The 16371-nt window shown below is 39.7% G+C and overlaps 1 protein-coding gene across 1 annotated transcript in view; it reads left to right on the top strand.

The window, feature by feature from the left end:
* Positions 1 to 2349: 2349 nt before the first annotated feature.
* Positions 2350 to 16371, top strand: part of LOC139471195 (mitochondrial 2-oxoglutarate/malate carrier protein-like) — a 34609-nt gene continuing 20587 nt past the window's right edge. Inside the window, exons 1-5 of the mRNA XM_071253481.1 lie at positions 2350 to 2433; positions 11155 to 11216; positions 12055 to 12229; positions 14253 to 14372; positions 15279 to 15369. Coding sequence (XP_071109582.1) covers positions 2354 to 2433; positions 11155 to 11216; positions 12055 to 12229; positions 14253 to 14372; positions 15279 to 15369 — 528 coding nt within the window. The 5' untranslated portion in view covers positions 2350 to 2353. The remainder of the gene's footprint in view (positions 2434 to 11154; positions 11217 to 12054; positions 12230 to 14252; positions 14373 to 15278; positions 15370 to 16371) is intronic.

Raw genomic sequence — 16371 nt, forward strand, 5'->3', positions numbered from 1 at the left:
CGAACGGTGTTTATTTATCCAGTATTCAATAGCTTCTATGCCGGGATCATGGGGAATGTTTGAATATAAACTAACTACATCAAAACTGACCAACTTTGTACCAGAGACACATCTTCACCTTCCAATTCCTGATCTTTAACGGGTTTAGTTTAACCCCGAGCTGTCACTTTATCTGTCAGTTCCTGTTAAAACTGTATATGTTATGGACTTTTCCTGTCACGTTGTGCCAGCAACACACCTTCACTTGCCAATTCCTGATCATTAACGGGTTTATTTTAGCCCCGGGCTATCTTTTCATCAGTCAGATCCTGTTAAAAAGTGGGTGTGAGTAAAACTGCCTGTCCGTTGTGTAAGATGACTTTTCAGAATCTTAAACCTCTGCTTGGTCGAAAGAGTTCTTATCTGGTATACATAAACTAACAAAAGCAATTACAATCAGAAAGGATATTTTATAACTGATATTTGACCATAAAAACTTTTCGCTAAGTCTTAAGTTCTTTTTTGAAGAGAGGATATATTTTTACATTTAGTCAGTCTTTGTAAAACATCTTTGAAACATCTTTAACACATGTTTCTTTTAATATATTTATAGGTTTTGCATTTTTGTATCCCTGACTATTGGGTAATACAGACGAACGGGAAAGGCGGAATGTTTTCACAGGGGATTATCGATAAATATACATCTGAACACTTAAAGGGGGACCCGTGAAGATCCGGGGTAGAATAGGTCTTCAGCAACCCATGCCTGCACTTTTTACACTTAAGACACTGCTTATTACTTTCTACAAACTGAAAAAGTTGGAAGAATGATGTTGGATGATAAATAAAATCTCACCCTCGTGTCTTTTGCTATCAAATATATGAACACTCGTTGATAAAAGTGGATAAAAAAAAATCCTCGACAGGCCTCGGAGTTTTCAAACTTTTATCAACTGGTGTTGATATATTTGATATCAAAAGACACTCGGGTGAGATTCTCTATATAATGTTTAATTTATTACCGATTCATCAATGCTAACAAGGGGGCACGATTGGCCCAGCCTTCTAAGGCGCCGTGATTCGCTGTGCAGAGTTGCGTCCCTTGGGCACGCCAGAAACCTATGAATGTTGGTTCGAATCCCGATTCGCCCCGATTATGTTTCTAGGTTTGTCAGCACCATAACCGTGCTCGTGGGTTTCACCGAAGTGGTAAACGTCTGGGACCTGCATCACTTCGGGCTTTCCTCCCACATTAAGCTGACACGCCGCGATATAACTAGAAAACTGTTAAGGCGGCGTTAAACCCAACTCACTCACTCACTCAATGCTAACAGTTATCAACTGAACTTGATTGGCGTCAATATTCAAGGGCCAATCAACATATACCATGAACCAATGAAAACCATGCTAATTTATTCTGTCATGTTTATACTGCACATGCTATGTTGTTGCCGCGACAGTGAACGAGTAGTCTGGTTTCACGCAGCTTTTAGCAAAAATGTCACAGTAACATCACGGCGGGATCCGGAGTCACCAGAAATTGTCTTCTACATTCCTTGCGGGGAATCGAACGATCGGACCTTCAGCGTGACGAGCGAACCCTTCTACCAGTACGCTACCACACCGCTCTGTAACAATGTTACAGACGCAAGCAGCGATCTGTTTTGGTGTTACATGCAATTTAATTAATATTCTACCATGAATTTGGAAGTTACTCGATTCTGATTGGTCAATCAGAGGCAATTAAATCACAATAAACCCCCTCTGATTGAAACAGCTGGTTTGACGACCGCATCACCGCGGAAGCTGATATTCATAGAATAGTACTTTTTTCAGTCATTGTCGGTAGGACTTTTTAAATAATTACACCTGTTTTCACCCAGACAGGTATAATAGCTGTCTCACTGGTCGAATTGCTAGTTTTGCTTACCAGAAGATGAGCAAACGATTGCTTAAATTGTGACAACAATAAAGCATATATAGATCTAAGCTTAATTGTAGGTGGAATAATATACTTTAAGTACACAAAAACAGTTAGTTATACACCAGTTAAAGTATACACACAAAAGCCACAAATATTGTTACGTGTTGTTAAATATATTAATGCACATGTAGATCTATGTGCACTGAAAAAATACACACAATAATTTAGTGTTCCAAAAATACCGAGCTAGTATCAAAATCAAAGGTCTTGCCATGCAATAAATCCAAATGTTGAATAAATGATATTCGCATATAATATTCTTAATTTATATTCATGCATGATAGATTTTTCATTTGAATCCAGACGTAACACCGCACGCACGGGTAAGTTCCGTGTCGGCATGAAGTTCAAGGTGGTATAGAGGTCAAGGTCAAAAAGCACATTGACAAGATGTCTGCTTCCAGTGCACAGTCGAAACCAGCGGCTAAAATCCCGAAAGGGATTAAGTTCTTATTCGGGGGCGTGGCAGGGTATGTATAAGTAAAGCGAGAACGAGTCGTGAACACAGCGTCTGTTACTAAAGTTATGTATTTGTCAACAGCGCACCTTCACTAGTGCACATTCATTAACTGTTCGCGTGTCGTGCAAGTTCACAGACTGGTAGTCGCATGAACACTTTAACAGATTACTCAATTCATGTGTGTTTCTCTGTGTCAGTAGTGATTTTAAGTTTCTAACCGAACACCCGTCATCCACATTCAGTGCAAAATATAATGAATGAAAATTCTATTTATATATATTAGATTGAAAATTTATTGTCTGTTGCATTCTCGCTTGTGTGCCGACGTATTGGCTATTAGCGATGCTCTATGTTAGAACGACTTTGGGGCAGATTTAGTCTTTCAAGGAGACTAGGGCAGTGACGAGTCCAAATTTACTACCCGGGTACCCATCCCCCTATTACCCGACCCAGATACCCACTGTAGGTCTCCGGAGATGCCTCAAAATGTCCGATTTGGAACATTTTTAGCATAGCCCTGGCAAAATTTATTTAGACACATGTATTAAACAATCTGGTCATTCATACACTGAAGTTGAATTAAGTTATTCAACCATATAAAAAATCAGAAGGAATGGGTGCATAGTAAGAAAGAAATGCGAACATTAGTGACTTGTAGTGTAACCATAGAGTTCCAGATAATTTGTCTCATTAAACAATATATCACATGACTAACCAAGGGTCCGGGTAGTCCTGTGGGTACATTGTTGATACTGATCTTCTGACCAGTCTTAGGTCATTTGTTCTACATTAATACATGTAGAATTTGCCATTTGAACATTAGAGTGTGACTGAAATGGTTTGTTAGAAACCGAATATGATTGATGCAAGGGGCTGGTAGTTTATAATAGGGGTAGGGTGTTGGGGCTTAGAACTGCCTCTCATTGTGCTGACCTGGTTGATGCATGTCATCGCATCCCAATTCCATAAATCGATGCTCATGTTGCCAATCACTTGACTGGCTGGTCCAGACTTGATTATTTACAGACCGCTACCATATAGCTGGAATATTGCTCACTGCAGCGTTAAAAACTATACACACATATGGAGAAAATATTTTTAAAATCCTCACTGAAACATATCATTTTGCTTCACACTGTTATATATTGTCAGAACAGAATTAATTAGACTCTATATAAAATTCTATAATTTTCGTCAGGTTGTAGGGTATTCTCAAATTCAATCACAACAGTGGATTTATATTTCTGTCAAACATTTAATTTAACATATTTAATAACTGAGGTCATTTAATGTTACCTGTTAAAATCAAGAATAAAAGGCCCCTCGCCATAATCATGAAATGAATTTTTCGGAGTCCTTCGTTAGGTTAAGGACAGAGATGTTTGGCAAAGACAAAGCTCAAGTAGGACCATGATTATAAATTGAGACCACCCAAAAATCCCAACACCATGATTAAGTTTTTAGAAAATTACCACTTCTAATTTAATACATCCATGTAGTTAAGTCTGTTTGGGGCTTGTATGATATCAAAATACAGTATTCGACGTATTAAGCGTCCGCTCTAATAAGCGCCCACGGCGATATTTGCTAATATATTGGCGTGTGAACGGTCCCAATTGGCACCCCTTCCAATTGATAAGTGTACACAGGACTTATTTATTCTTGTATAATATGCGTGTTATATGCATCCTTATTTATAGGGAATTAAATTCTGGAAAAATATATCTGTCGAATATAAACATTTCAGCCTGTCAGATTAAACCACAAAATTTACGATCTTCAACACTGTTGTTTTTCACCCAAATAATATTCTAATAAGAGCCCCCTATCTCTAATTTTGAGAGCGCACTGGGCGCTTAATATGTTGAATACAGTAAACACTACATCTGCATACATTATACATACACTTGTATCCGTGATCTAATATTTGAGAGGCCTTTTCAAGGAATGTATAAACTGACATATTTATTCATTTATATCATCATTTTGTCTGCCTGGTACACATGGTCAATTCTCTAGTGTTCCTGAATCTATGACAAACATTTCTGAATATATCAAGATATATTGTGCATCAAGGCACTTCGAATGCTGCTTCTAAAAATGTTGGTTTCAAAACCTTTCTGTAAGGTTTTTCAGAGCTCCAGATAAGCTTTTGGTGTTGTGGGTATTTTACCCATGCATTTTAAAATCATTGGGTATCTGGGTATTCAAATTTCTGTTACCCACTAGTTTTTACACATGTGGGTATTTAAGTTAAATATTTAAAAACTCTATTCATCTAGTCTCTGCAAACTGGTGTTGTGTGGGTACGAGAGCGTTATAGGACTAAACAATACCACGATACTTCCACAAGAAAGTGTGATGGCAAATGATCATGATGTAACTGTCATCGTGGAATTTGGAAAGGTTGATGGAATGTCCGTTTATAATTTTGAAATAAGTTGCTGATTTGCTAATCAAATACGCAGGGTTACTTCACAATATTTTGATGATACGCACAAGTTTTATTTTTGTAGCGTATCTGTAATGTTCATTGCGTATTTGATACGCTTGGATTTTTTTTTTACTGCATATTTCTGCATTTCTGATGCGTATTTTACGCAAATACGCAGCTTATCTGGAGCTCTGTTTTTATTTTCAAGTTTTGAGCCACCTCAGACACAATGTTGCATCCAACCATTCCTTGTTCAAATACAAGAGACAAGTGTTGTGTGCAGACCCTGCCTTAGCCCGGCTCCGGGCGTAACCTCCTCACAGTGTGTGCTACCTGTGGAACAGTGTAATGGGTTTTCGCACCTTGGTATTGACAGGTGTTTGACATGAATGTTTTGTTTGTTTCTATCTTGAATGAAAATATTTTTAAAAAAGATATGTGCTGGCACCTGGTTATTGGACATTTATATCATAAACTATATGGGTGTAGGTCGGTGTTATTCATTGCATGTAATATTTGGTTTCAGTTATTATAAACATGTCATTTCATCATGAAATAATGGGTCTACCAGGTGGTGTCTATGCTGTGAGCTGACTGTAACTGTATAATACCGTATTCAACGTAATAAGCGCCCACGGCGATAATTGCTAACATATTGACTTGTGAACAATCCCAATTAGCACTCCTTCCGATTGATCAAGGTACACAAGACTTATTTATTCGCATATAATACACAATCGTGTGTTATATGCACCCTTAATTATGGGCAATGAAATTCTGGAAAAATATATATCTGTCGTACATAAACATTTCAGGCTGTCAGCATAAACCACAAAATTTATCTTTCAACTCTGATTTTTCCACCAAAATAATATTCTAATATGAGCCCCCTATTACTAATTTTGAGAGGGCCCTGGGCGCTTATTGCGTCGAATACGGTATATCACACCTTCTGGACCAGTACATCAACAGAGGATGTGCATTATCCAAGGTGGAGTAATGTATGCCTCACCAGAAAATTAATGCCCGTTAAATGTCATCCAAACCAGTCGTTTTATTTTCACAAGGATTTATCAAGTCATTTCACCAGGGCTCGATTTTGCCACATAAAACATGCACCAGTGCAACCTATAATTGAAAATGCATCTTAATATTTATATTTACATGCAACAAAAATCAGGTGTTTGTCTAACCAACGGTTATTTGTCCACACAACAACAATCTGTGAACACACTAAATACCTGTCAGTGTGTAATTCAAGACACATGACACTGTCATCTGTGATTTTACTTATCGGTATGACCCGTGAAGATTCCGGGGTAGAATAGGTCTTCAGCAACTCATGCTTGCCGTAAAAGACAACTATGCTTGCCGTAAGAGGCGACTAACGGAATTGGGTGGCCAGGCTCGCTGACTTGGTTGATGCATGTCATCGTATCCAAATTGTGTGGATCGATGCTCATGATGTCAATCAATGGATTGTCTGGTCCAGACTCGATTATTTACATACCGCCATCATACAGCTGGAATATTGCTGAATGTGGCGTTATTAACAAACCAACAAACCACTTTACCGGTACTTAGACTAGTTAATGCATCTATGTTTCAACTTTCATAAGTTTATGGGACGAGGGTGCAGCCTGGTTTGGTCTGATGCAACTGGACTTTCATGGCAATATGCACATGGTGCAAGTTAAATCAAGTTGCTTTAATCGAGCCCTGCATTCTCCATTAGGCCTGATCCAGGGTGGTCACAGTGGAAGACTAAACTCAGATTAACTAAACATGAACTTATCTTGCAATCAACTAAACATGAAATCCCCTTGTAATCAACTATACTTGAAATCTACTACTAATCAACTTAACATGAACTTACCTTGCAATCAACTAAACATGAACTTACCTTGCAATCATCTAAACATGAACTTACCTTGCAATTAACTAAACATGAACTTACCTTGCAATCAACTAAATGTGAAATCTGCTTGTAATCAACTAAACGTGAAATCTCCTTGTAATCAACTAAATGTGAAATCCGCTTGCAATCAACTAAACATGAACTTACCTTGCAATCAACTAAACGTGAAATCCCCTTGTAATCAACTATACGTGAAATATCCTTGTAATCAACTAAACATGAATTTACCTTGCAATCAACTAAACATAAACTTACCTTGCAATCAACTAAACATGAACTTACCTTGCAATCAACTAAACATTAACTTACCTTGCAATCAACTCAACGTGAAATCTCCTTGTAATCAACTAAATGTAAAATACGCTTGCAATCAACTAAACATGAACTTACCTTGCAATCAACTAAACATGAACTTACCTTGCAATCAACTCAACGTGAAATCCCCTTGTAATCAACTAAATGTAAAATCCGCTTGCAATCAACTAAACATGAACTTACCTTGCAATCAACTTAACATGAACTTACCTTGCAATCAACTAAACATGAACTTACCTTGCAATCAACTCAACGTGAAATCCCCTTGTAATCAACTAAATGTAAAATACGCTTGCAATCAACTAAACATGAACTTACCTTGCAATCAACTAAACATGAACTTACCTTGCAATCAACTCAACGTGAAATCCCCTTGTAATCAACTAAACGTGAAATCTCCTTGTAATCTACTAAATATGAACTTACCTTGCAATCAACTAAACATGAACTTACCTTGCAATCAACTAAACGTGAAATCCCCTTGTAATCAACTAAACGTGAAATCCCCTTGTAATCAACTAAATGTAAAATCCGCTTGCAATCAACTAAACATGAACTTACCTTGCAAGCAACTAAACGTGAAATCTCCTTGTAATCAACTAAACGTGAAATCTCCTTGTAATCAACTAAACATGTACTTACCTTGCAATCAACTAAACATGAACTTACCTTGCAATCAACTAAACGTGAAATCCCCTTGTAATCAACTATACGTGAAATCCCCTTGTAATCAACTAAACATGAACTTACCTTGCAATCAACTAAACGTGAAATCCCCTTGTAATCAACTAAACGTGAAATCCCCTTGTAATCAACTAAACATGAACTTACCTTGCAATCAACTAAACATGAACTTACCTTGCAATCAACTAAACATGAACTTACCTAGTAATCAACTAAACGTGAAATCCGCTTGTAATCAACTAAACGTGAAATCCGCTTGGAATCAACTGAACGTGAAATCCCCTTGTAATCAACTAAACGTTAAATCCGCTTGCAATCAACTAAACATGAAATCCCCTTGTAATCAACTAAACGTGAAATCCCCTTGTAATCAACTAAACGTGAAATCCCCTTGTAATCAACTAAACATGAACTTACCTTGCAATCAACTAAACATGAACTTACCTTGCAATCAACTAAACATTAACTTACCTTGCAATCAACTAAAAATGAATTTACCTTGCAATCAACTAAACGTGAAATCTGCTTGTAATCAACTATATGTGAAATCCCCTTGTAATCAACTAAACATGAACTTACCTTGCAATGAACTAAACATGAACTTACCTTGCAATCAACTAAAGGTGAAATCCCCTTGTAATCCACTATACGTGAAATCCCCTTGTAATCAACTAAACATGAACTTACCTTGCAATCAACTAAACATTAACTTACCTTGCAATCAACTAAACATGAACTTACCTTGCAATGAACTAAACATGAACTTACCTTGCAATCAACTAAACGTGAAATCCCCTTGTGATCAACTAAACATGAACTTACCTTGCAATGAACTAAACATGAACTTACCTTGCAATCAACTAAACGTGAAATCCCCTTGTAATCAACTATACGTGAAATCCCCTTGTAATCAACTAAACATGAACTTACCTTGCAATCAACGAAACATGAACTTACCTTGCAATCAACTAAACGTGAAATCCCCTTGTAATCAACTATACGTGAAATCCCCTTGTAATCAACTATGCGTGAAATCCCCTTGTAATCAACTATACGTGAAATCCCCTTGCAATCAACTGAACATTAACTTACCTTGCAATCAACTAAACATTAACTTACCTTGCAATCAACTAAACATTAACTTACCTTGCAATCAACTAAACATGAACTTACCTTGCAATGAACTAAACATGAACTTACCTTGCAATCAACTAAACGTGAAATCCCCTTGTAATCAACTATATGTGAAATCCCCTTGTAATCTACTTGCACATATGAACGCAAGAAGCCAACTGTATACAGTGTTTGCAGAGCATGCGCATTTTGCGCTCATCCAGCAAGAAGCACGTGCTGCATGCCAACTTTAACGCTTTCCGCGAAGATGTTGTGTACCCATGAATCAACCACTGTGTCCAGGAACATGAGACTTGTTCCCGGACACTGTTCCAGGACACTGTTCCAGGACACTGTTCCCGGACGCTTCAGAACACAGGGTGTTGGCACATGTCATTTCCTGGACTAGAACAACTGACACACGCACACATACAAACATGTAACTATACTCGAGCAATAACCTTGAACACAACGTTAAGCCACATTTCACCTCACATCACTTTAAGAGGCATGGGAATGGTGGTCAACACTTCTTTATTCTCATTTGCAGAGCTCCAGATAACTTTTTGAGCAATTGATTTTTACTTGAAGGTTTCTATTTTTATTGGGTTATTACATTTTTCATTGGGTAACCAATATTTTTTCACTCATCTATTCATCACTCTATTGGGTTTTTCCCAAAATGAGCTAACATTTTGAGATTTAAGAAAATAATAAAAATGATGTTTTAGATGTATATAACATTTCTAAATTTAGACTTGACTTGAAAAGTAAATTACCTTGTAATTGTGTTTCGGAAATTATCTCCATTATACACATGCTGAAAAAGCTCCATTGGATATTTTTGCATGCTGTTTTTCTATATTTGAGTACTGTAAATCTTAAAATTAACAAGAGCATGAATTAAATGCGAAAAAAGCGAGTGGTCTTTGCTAGCATTATTAAACATTATATTTCTATCAACAATAAGACATTTTTGGTAGCAGCAATACCAACTTAGACATACACTGAAAACAAACAACTATGTAGTCCATACCACTGTTTATTGAGCAGCACTTGTAACAAGTATATAAACAATGTCATTCCAAACACTAATTACATCCTGTGAATTGTCACTGCTGGGGTCAAGACAAGAGTTCTACTCACTTATGTCATCACTGATCACACCTGCGACTGCATCAAAGGCCGACACGAGTCAGCGTGCATGTATTGTTTTAGCGGAAGTACTCTACTCAGCACTAAAAAGAGGTGCTATTTGGTGTGTGATTGGATTTATGTAAGTTTGGATTAAAGTGAGGATTCTCCTGTATTTTCTTTAGATACAGTATCTATCAATCCACTGATGCTTGAGAGGAGGGGGATGTCGCATTCATATTGAGTCGCATTTTTGGCTCGGGGCCAGCAAACGCATTCTTTTGGAGACGCATTAATTTCACGATTTACAGTATTTCATTTAATGAATGCATTTCTGTACACAGGTTAATTGAAAGTAATTGGGTTTGGAATATTTTGGGGGTATTTTACGCAAATACACTGCTTATCTGTAGCTATGCTTTTGCATATGTTCTACAGAGTAAATACCTATAGGTCTTTCTTACAAACTCAGTTTGCCAGGGGGGCGGTCAAGTAGCCTAGTGGTTAAAGCGTCACGCCTAAGACCCGGGTTCAATTCCCGTCATGGGTACAATGTGTGAAGCCCATTTCTGGTGTCACCCCGCCGTGATATTGCTGGAATATTGCTAAAAGTGGCGTAAAATCAAACTCACTCACCCAGTCTGTTTGCCAGCAACAACAATACTATTGATACATATTCATGTCATTTCACCGGGGGGGGGGGGTTGTAGGAGTGTGTGTGTGTGGAGGGGAGAGACCTGGGTGGCCCAGTCGTCTAAGGTGCCGCAATTCGCTGTGCAGAGTTGCGTCCCTTGGGCACGCCAGAAACCTATGATAGTGGGTTCGAATCCGAGTTCACCCCAATTATGTTTCTAGGTTTGTCAGCACCATACCCCTGCTCGTGGGTTTCACCAAGTGGTAAACGTCTGAGACCTGTATCATTTCGGGCTTTCCTCCCACATTAAGCTGACACGCCGCGATATAACTGTAATACTGTTAAAAGCGGCGTTAAACCCAACTCACTTACTCACTCACTCATTCCACCATGGACTAGTTTGATCATTTCGTTTTGTTGAAATACCTTTTCAGTTGAATGTCGAGGATTACTTGGTGAATCAGTACATTAAGTATGTCCCCCATTTGTCTGTATTCAGGATGGGGGCCACCGTTTTCGTCCAGCCCCTGGACCTGGTCAAGAATCGCATGCAGCTCAGTGGTAGGTTGACTTGCTGTATTATTTACTAAACAATGTCCTCAACTATTTCACAATTAAGCGGGGGCACGGGTGGCCCAGTCGTCTAAGGCGCCGCGATTTGCTGTGCAGTGTTGCGTCCCTTGGGCACGCCAGAAACCTATGATTTTGGGTTCGAATTTCGGTTCGCCCCGATTATGTTTGACTTTCTAGGTTTGTCAGCACCATACCGTGCTCGTGGGTTTCACCGAAGTAGTAAACATCTGAGACCTGCATCACTTCGGGCTTTCCTCCCACATTAAGCTGACACGACGTGACATAACTGGAATATAGTTAAAAGCGGTGTTAAACCCAACTCACTCACTTATTCACAATTAAGCAATTAAAATGATACACTTGATACAGTATGTTGTAATATTATGTTCTGTATATGATGAGAGTATTTTTTTTAAGTAGTTATGGTAATAGATGCACCAAGATATATTTTAATTAATATGTATCGAGCTATTTTGTTCAGTATACAGCATTAGACCCGTGAAGATTCGGGGGTAGAATAGGTCTTCAGCAACCCATGCTTGCCGTAAAAGGCGACTATGCTTGTCGTTAAAGGCGACTAACGGGATCGGGTGGTCAGGCTCGCTGACTTGATTGATGCATGTCATCGATCCCAGTTGCGTGGATCAATGCTCATGATATCAATCACTGGATTGTCTGGTCAAGACTTGATTATTTACAGACCGCCGTCCTTTAGCTGGAATATTGCTATATGTATATATTTATTCAATTTATTGTAAAACTATAGATATTATGTTTGTAGCAAAATATAACAATGATTTGGGCTGTATGAGGATGTATCTTCCAGGTGAGGGTGGCAAGGCCAGAGAACACAAGACAAGTTTTCACGCTCTGCGTCACATCCTGAAGACAGAAGGGATCAGTGGGATCTACACGGGGCTGTCAGCCGGTCTCCTGCGCCAAGCAACCTACACCACAACGAGGCTCGGCATCTACACGACACTCTTTGAGATGGTTTCAAAGTAAGCAGCACCTTACAGTTGTTTTTAAACCAACTTGTCCCGAGGCAAGTGAGTTAACTGACTAATAAAGTCCAGTTTCCCCCCTTGCCGAACTAGGCTGGTATTATGGAGTTACATTTTGGCTGGACTAACGAGTCTATGCATAGGCCAATCAATTTCGCGCAGCGAAATCGAAATCCGGTTCATAAACTGTCATGAAGATTTCGGTCAATTGCAGGAATTGCAAAGCATTTGCACTGCCAACTCGTCAACAGATATTCTCCAAATCTTTTCATGTTTTTAATCAAGGTGCTCACATGTTTTGATGCACTTCGCGATGTAAGACCCGTTTTATCACAATATGGATCTTGATTATCGATCAGATCGTCTTGACTGGGCGCCACCATTTTTTTTAAAGCAAATGCAAGTGATACAAGAGATGGAATCTGATTGGTCCATAGGAGAGGCATAGAAGGGACATAACTCGTAAGAGCAACTGGGGGCGCTAGGATTGAGCCTAGGAATTCCAGCCTAGTTCGGCAAGGATGGAAACTGGACTTTTAAAGTCAGTTAACTTTCTTGCCTCAGGAAGATGTGTTTCTACTTGCCCAACAATCCGACTGTATATGCCCCTCCAACCACAAGAAACTTTCTGATGGCGGTCAGTTAGCATCAGTAACCAGTTGCTTATATCAACAAAAATAGCTATGTAAAATTACCTCCCTTGGTAAGCCTTTTGATTGTCACGATTGTAGCGACACACTTATTTGTATAGTTGTTGTTGGCGAGTACACATTAAGAAAATAATTGATATTTTCACAAATTCCAATAACTGTAATAAATAATACATATAAATATTATTACCCTATTCGACGTAATAAGCGCCCTGCTCTAATAAATGCCCACGGCGATATTTGCTAATATATTGGCTAGTGAAAAATCTCAGTTAGCACCCCTTCCAATTGATTAATGTAGACAAGACTTATTTACTTGTGTATAATACGCACTCGTATGTCATATGCACCCTTAATTAAATCCTGGAAAAATATATCTGTTGTATATAAACATTTCAGGCTGTCTGCATAAACCACGAAATTTACGATCTTTCAACTCAAAATAATATCCTAATAAGAGCTCCCTATTTCTTCTTTTGAGAGCGCCCTGGTCGAATACAGTATATAATATTTTCACTTAGTCCTGACATGTATTAAGGTGTGGCACTCCCTGATTGTTTCTCCTCACAATACTTATTGTTTTGAAATGGCATGCTTTCTATAATAAATGGGATATAAAAGAAACCCTTTAGTTTTGAAAATTGTACCGGTTTACATATAGTCGCAGGGCTACAGATAAGCTGCGTATTGCGTAAAATACCCCCCCCAAATATTCAAAACCCAATTACTTTCATTTAACATGCTTACAGAAACACATGCATTAAATGAAAAACTTGACTGTATATTAACAACATGCGTAAATACCCAATGAAACTTTTTCAGCATGCGTACAAATGAGCTAATTCCTGAGACACAATTACGAGCTAATTTACTTTCCAAAACAAGCCTATATATTTAGAACAGTAATATACATTTAAAACATTATTTCATTTTTTTAAGTCTTAAAATGTTCACTGATTTGGGGAAAAAGACAATTGAGTGATGAATTGATGAGTGAAAAACTATTGGTTTGAGTATAATCTGCAACTACAATGAATTGGGTGTAAAAAGCAGCTACAGTGGAATGGATGGTCAGACTCGGTGACATTGTACCCAGAGGATGAGGATCGTTTGAGGCAGACATTGTGGACTGCAGCATTAAACATGATTCACTCACTGTGTTGAGGGGCGGTCGGGTAGCCTAGTGGTTAAAGCGTGCGCTCGTCACGCCGAAGACCCGGGTTCGATTCCCGACATAGGTACAATGTGTGAAGCTCATTTCTGGTGTCCCCCGCCGTGATATTGCTGGAATATTGCTAAAAGCGGCGTAAAACCACACTCACTCACTCACTCACTCACTCACTCACTCACTGTGTTGACACTACTTTCAGAGACGGCAAGCCTCCCAACTTTCTAGCAAAGGCTGGTATAGGAATCACGGCCGGTGCTATTGGAGCTTTTGTAGGAACGCCAGCCGAAGTGGCTCTCATCAGGATGACGGCAGATGGCAGGTTGGTGGTGGAACTCTTGCTTCCCTGAACTATTTTTGGGGGTGGTGACGTAGCCTTGAGGTGACACTGTGGTCACAAGGCGGTTTTGATAAAACTGCAGCTGCGATGAGATGGTCTCGAGGAAGCTGCAGCTGGGTTCAGATGGTTTTGAGAAAAACTGCAGCTGGGTTGAGACGGTCTTGAGAAAGCTGCAGCTGGGTTCAGATTTTTTTTAGGAAAACTGCAGCTTGGTTCAGATGGTTGTGAGAAAGTTGCAGCTGTGTTCAGATGGTTGTGAGAAAAACTGCAGCTGGGTTCAGATGGTTGTGAGAAAAACTTCAGCGGGGTTCAGATGGTTGTGAGAAAAACTGCAGCTGGGTTCAGATGGTTGTGAGAAAAACTGCAGCTGGGTTCAGATGGTTTTGAAAAAAACTGCAGCTGGGGTGAGACGGTCTTGAGAAAGCTGCAGCTGGGTTCAGACTTTTTTTTAGGAAAACTGCAGCTTGGTTCAGATGGTTGTGAGAAAGCTGCAGCTGGGTTCAGATGGTCTTGAGAAAAACTTCACTTGGGTTCAGATGGTTTTGAGAAAAACTGCAGCTGGGGTGAGACGTTCTTGAGAAAGCTGCAGCTGGGTTTAGATGGCTTTGAGAAAGCTGCAGATCGCCAAATCGGAAATGTCTAAGACCAGCATGACTTTGTGCTGATTATGATCACTGGTCTGTCAGCTCCATGTGCCTGCTCATGGGATTCACCAGAGACCGGCAAACTTTGGGTTTTCGTCCCACATCAAATTGACATGATGCCATATAACTGAAATACTGTTGAAAGCTGTGTTCAACCTGAACACATAGACCCACCAGACACCAACCCACCCTCTTTGTCATACCCACCTACTCTCTTACTCACCCATTCACTCTCTCTTTTCAGACTACCAGCTGACCAGCAGAGGGGTTATAAGAATGTGTTCAATGCGCTGTCCAGGATCGTCACAGAAGAGGGCGTGGTCACTCTATGGCGGGTACGTGGAGCATTCATTACTTGCTGCTGGGGTCAGTCTGTTGACCACGAGGGACATCTACGGAGAGGCTGACAATGTTCACTGACGTATCTGTGCACCACAAATGTACACCTCACAATACGATCGAAGTGCCTACCCTGTATTGATTCATGTATATCTCTGTGTCATTTTTTCAAAGAGTGATAAGACCACCTCTGTGGTCTAGTGGTAGAGCGTCCGCCCGGAGAGCGGAAGGTCGGGGGTTTAATCCCTGGCCGCGTCATTCCAAAAGACGGTAAAAGATGGTACTTGTTGTTACCCTGTCTGGCGCTCGGCATATTGGGGCTAAAACAAGGACTGGTCGGCTCGGAGTCAGTATACTGTGTCCGAGTGGGGTATTCATGTTAAACTGCGGCATGGTATCTCAGTGAGCTAGCACTATAAATTTGCATCAGTCTGGACTAGTACAAGCAGCCACACACACACACATGTGCATGCACATCGCTATATAAGTGCAATAATCTTGGACGCAACGTTAAACTCCATTTCACCTCACCTCAAAAAGTGATATTAACCAACTCTTGCAATAAATTGTTTGTAAGATCATTTACTGTTTAACTCCACACTCAGCAATATTCCAGCTATATGACGGCGCTCTGTAAAGAATCAAGTCTGGACCAGACAATCCAGTGATTGACATCATGAGCATCAATCCACGCAACTGGGATACGATGACATGCATCAACCAAGTCAGCGAGCCTGACCACCCGATCCCGTTAGTCGCCCGTTGTGACAAGCATAGTCGCCTTTTAGGGCAAGCATAGGTTGCTGAAGACCCCCGGGTCTTCATGGGTCATGTAAATTGGTATATTTTTTAACTTACCCTGCATTACTCCGTATTGCATTTACTGCTGTCTTTGACAGATTGACGAACTGTGTGAGATCCAGCTGCTGAAGAAAGTTGTCCCAACCAGCTCAGGAGGCAGCGCCCTCTCACAGTCGGCACGTGACCCGGAAGTCATG

Source organism: Haliotis cracherodii, unplaced genomic scaffold (genome assembly GCF_022045235.1).
Source record: "Haliotis cracherodii isolate W230 unplaced genomic scaffold, xgHalCrac1.p SCAF_22, whole genome shotgun sequence".
NCBI lineage: Eukaryota > Metazoa > Mollusca > Gastropoda > Lepetellida > Haliotidae > Haliotis > Haliotis cracherodii.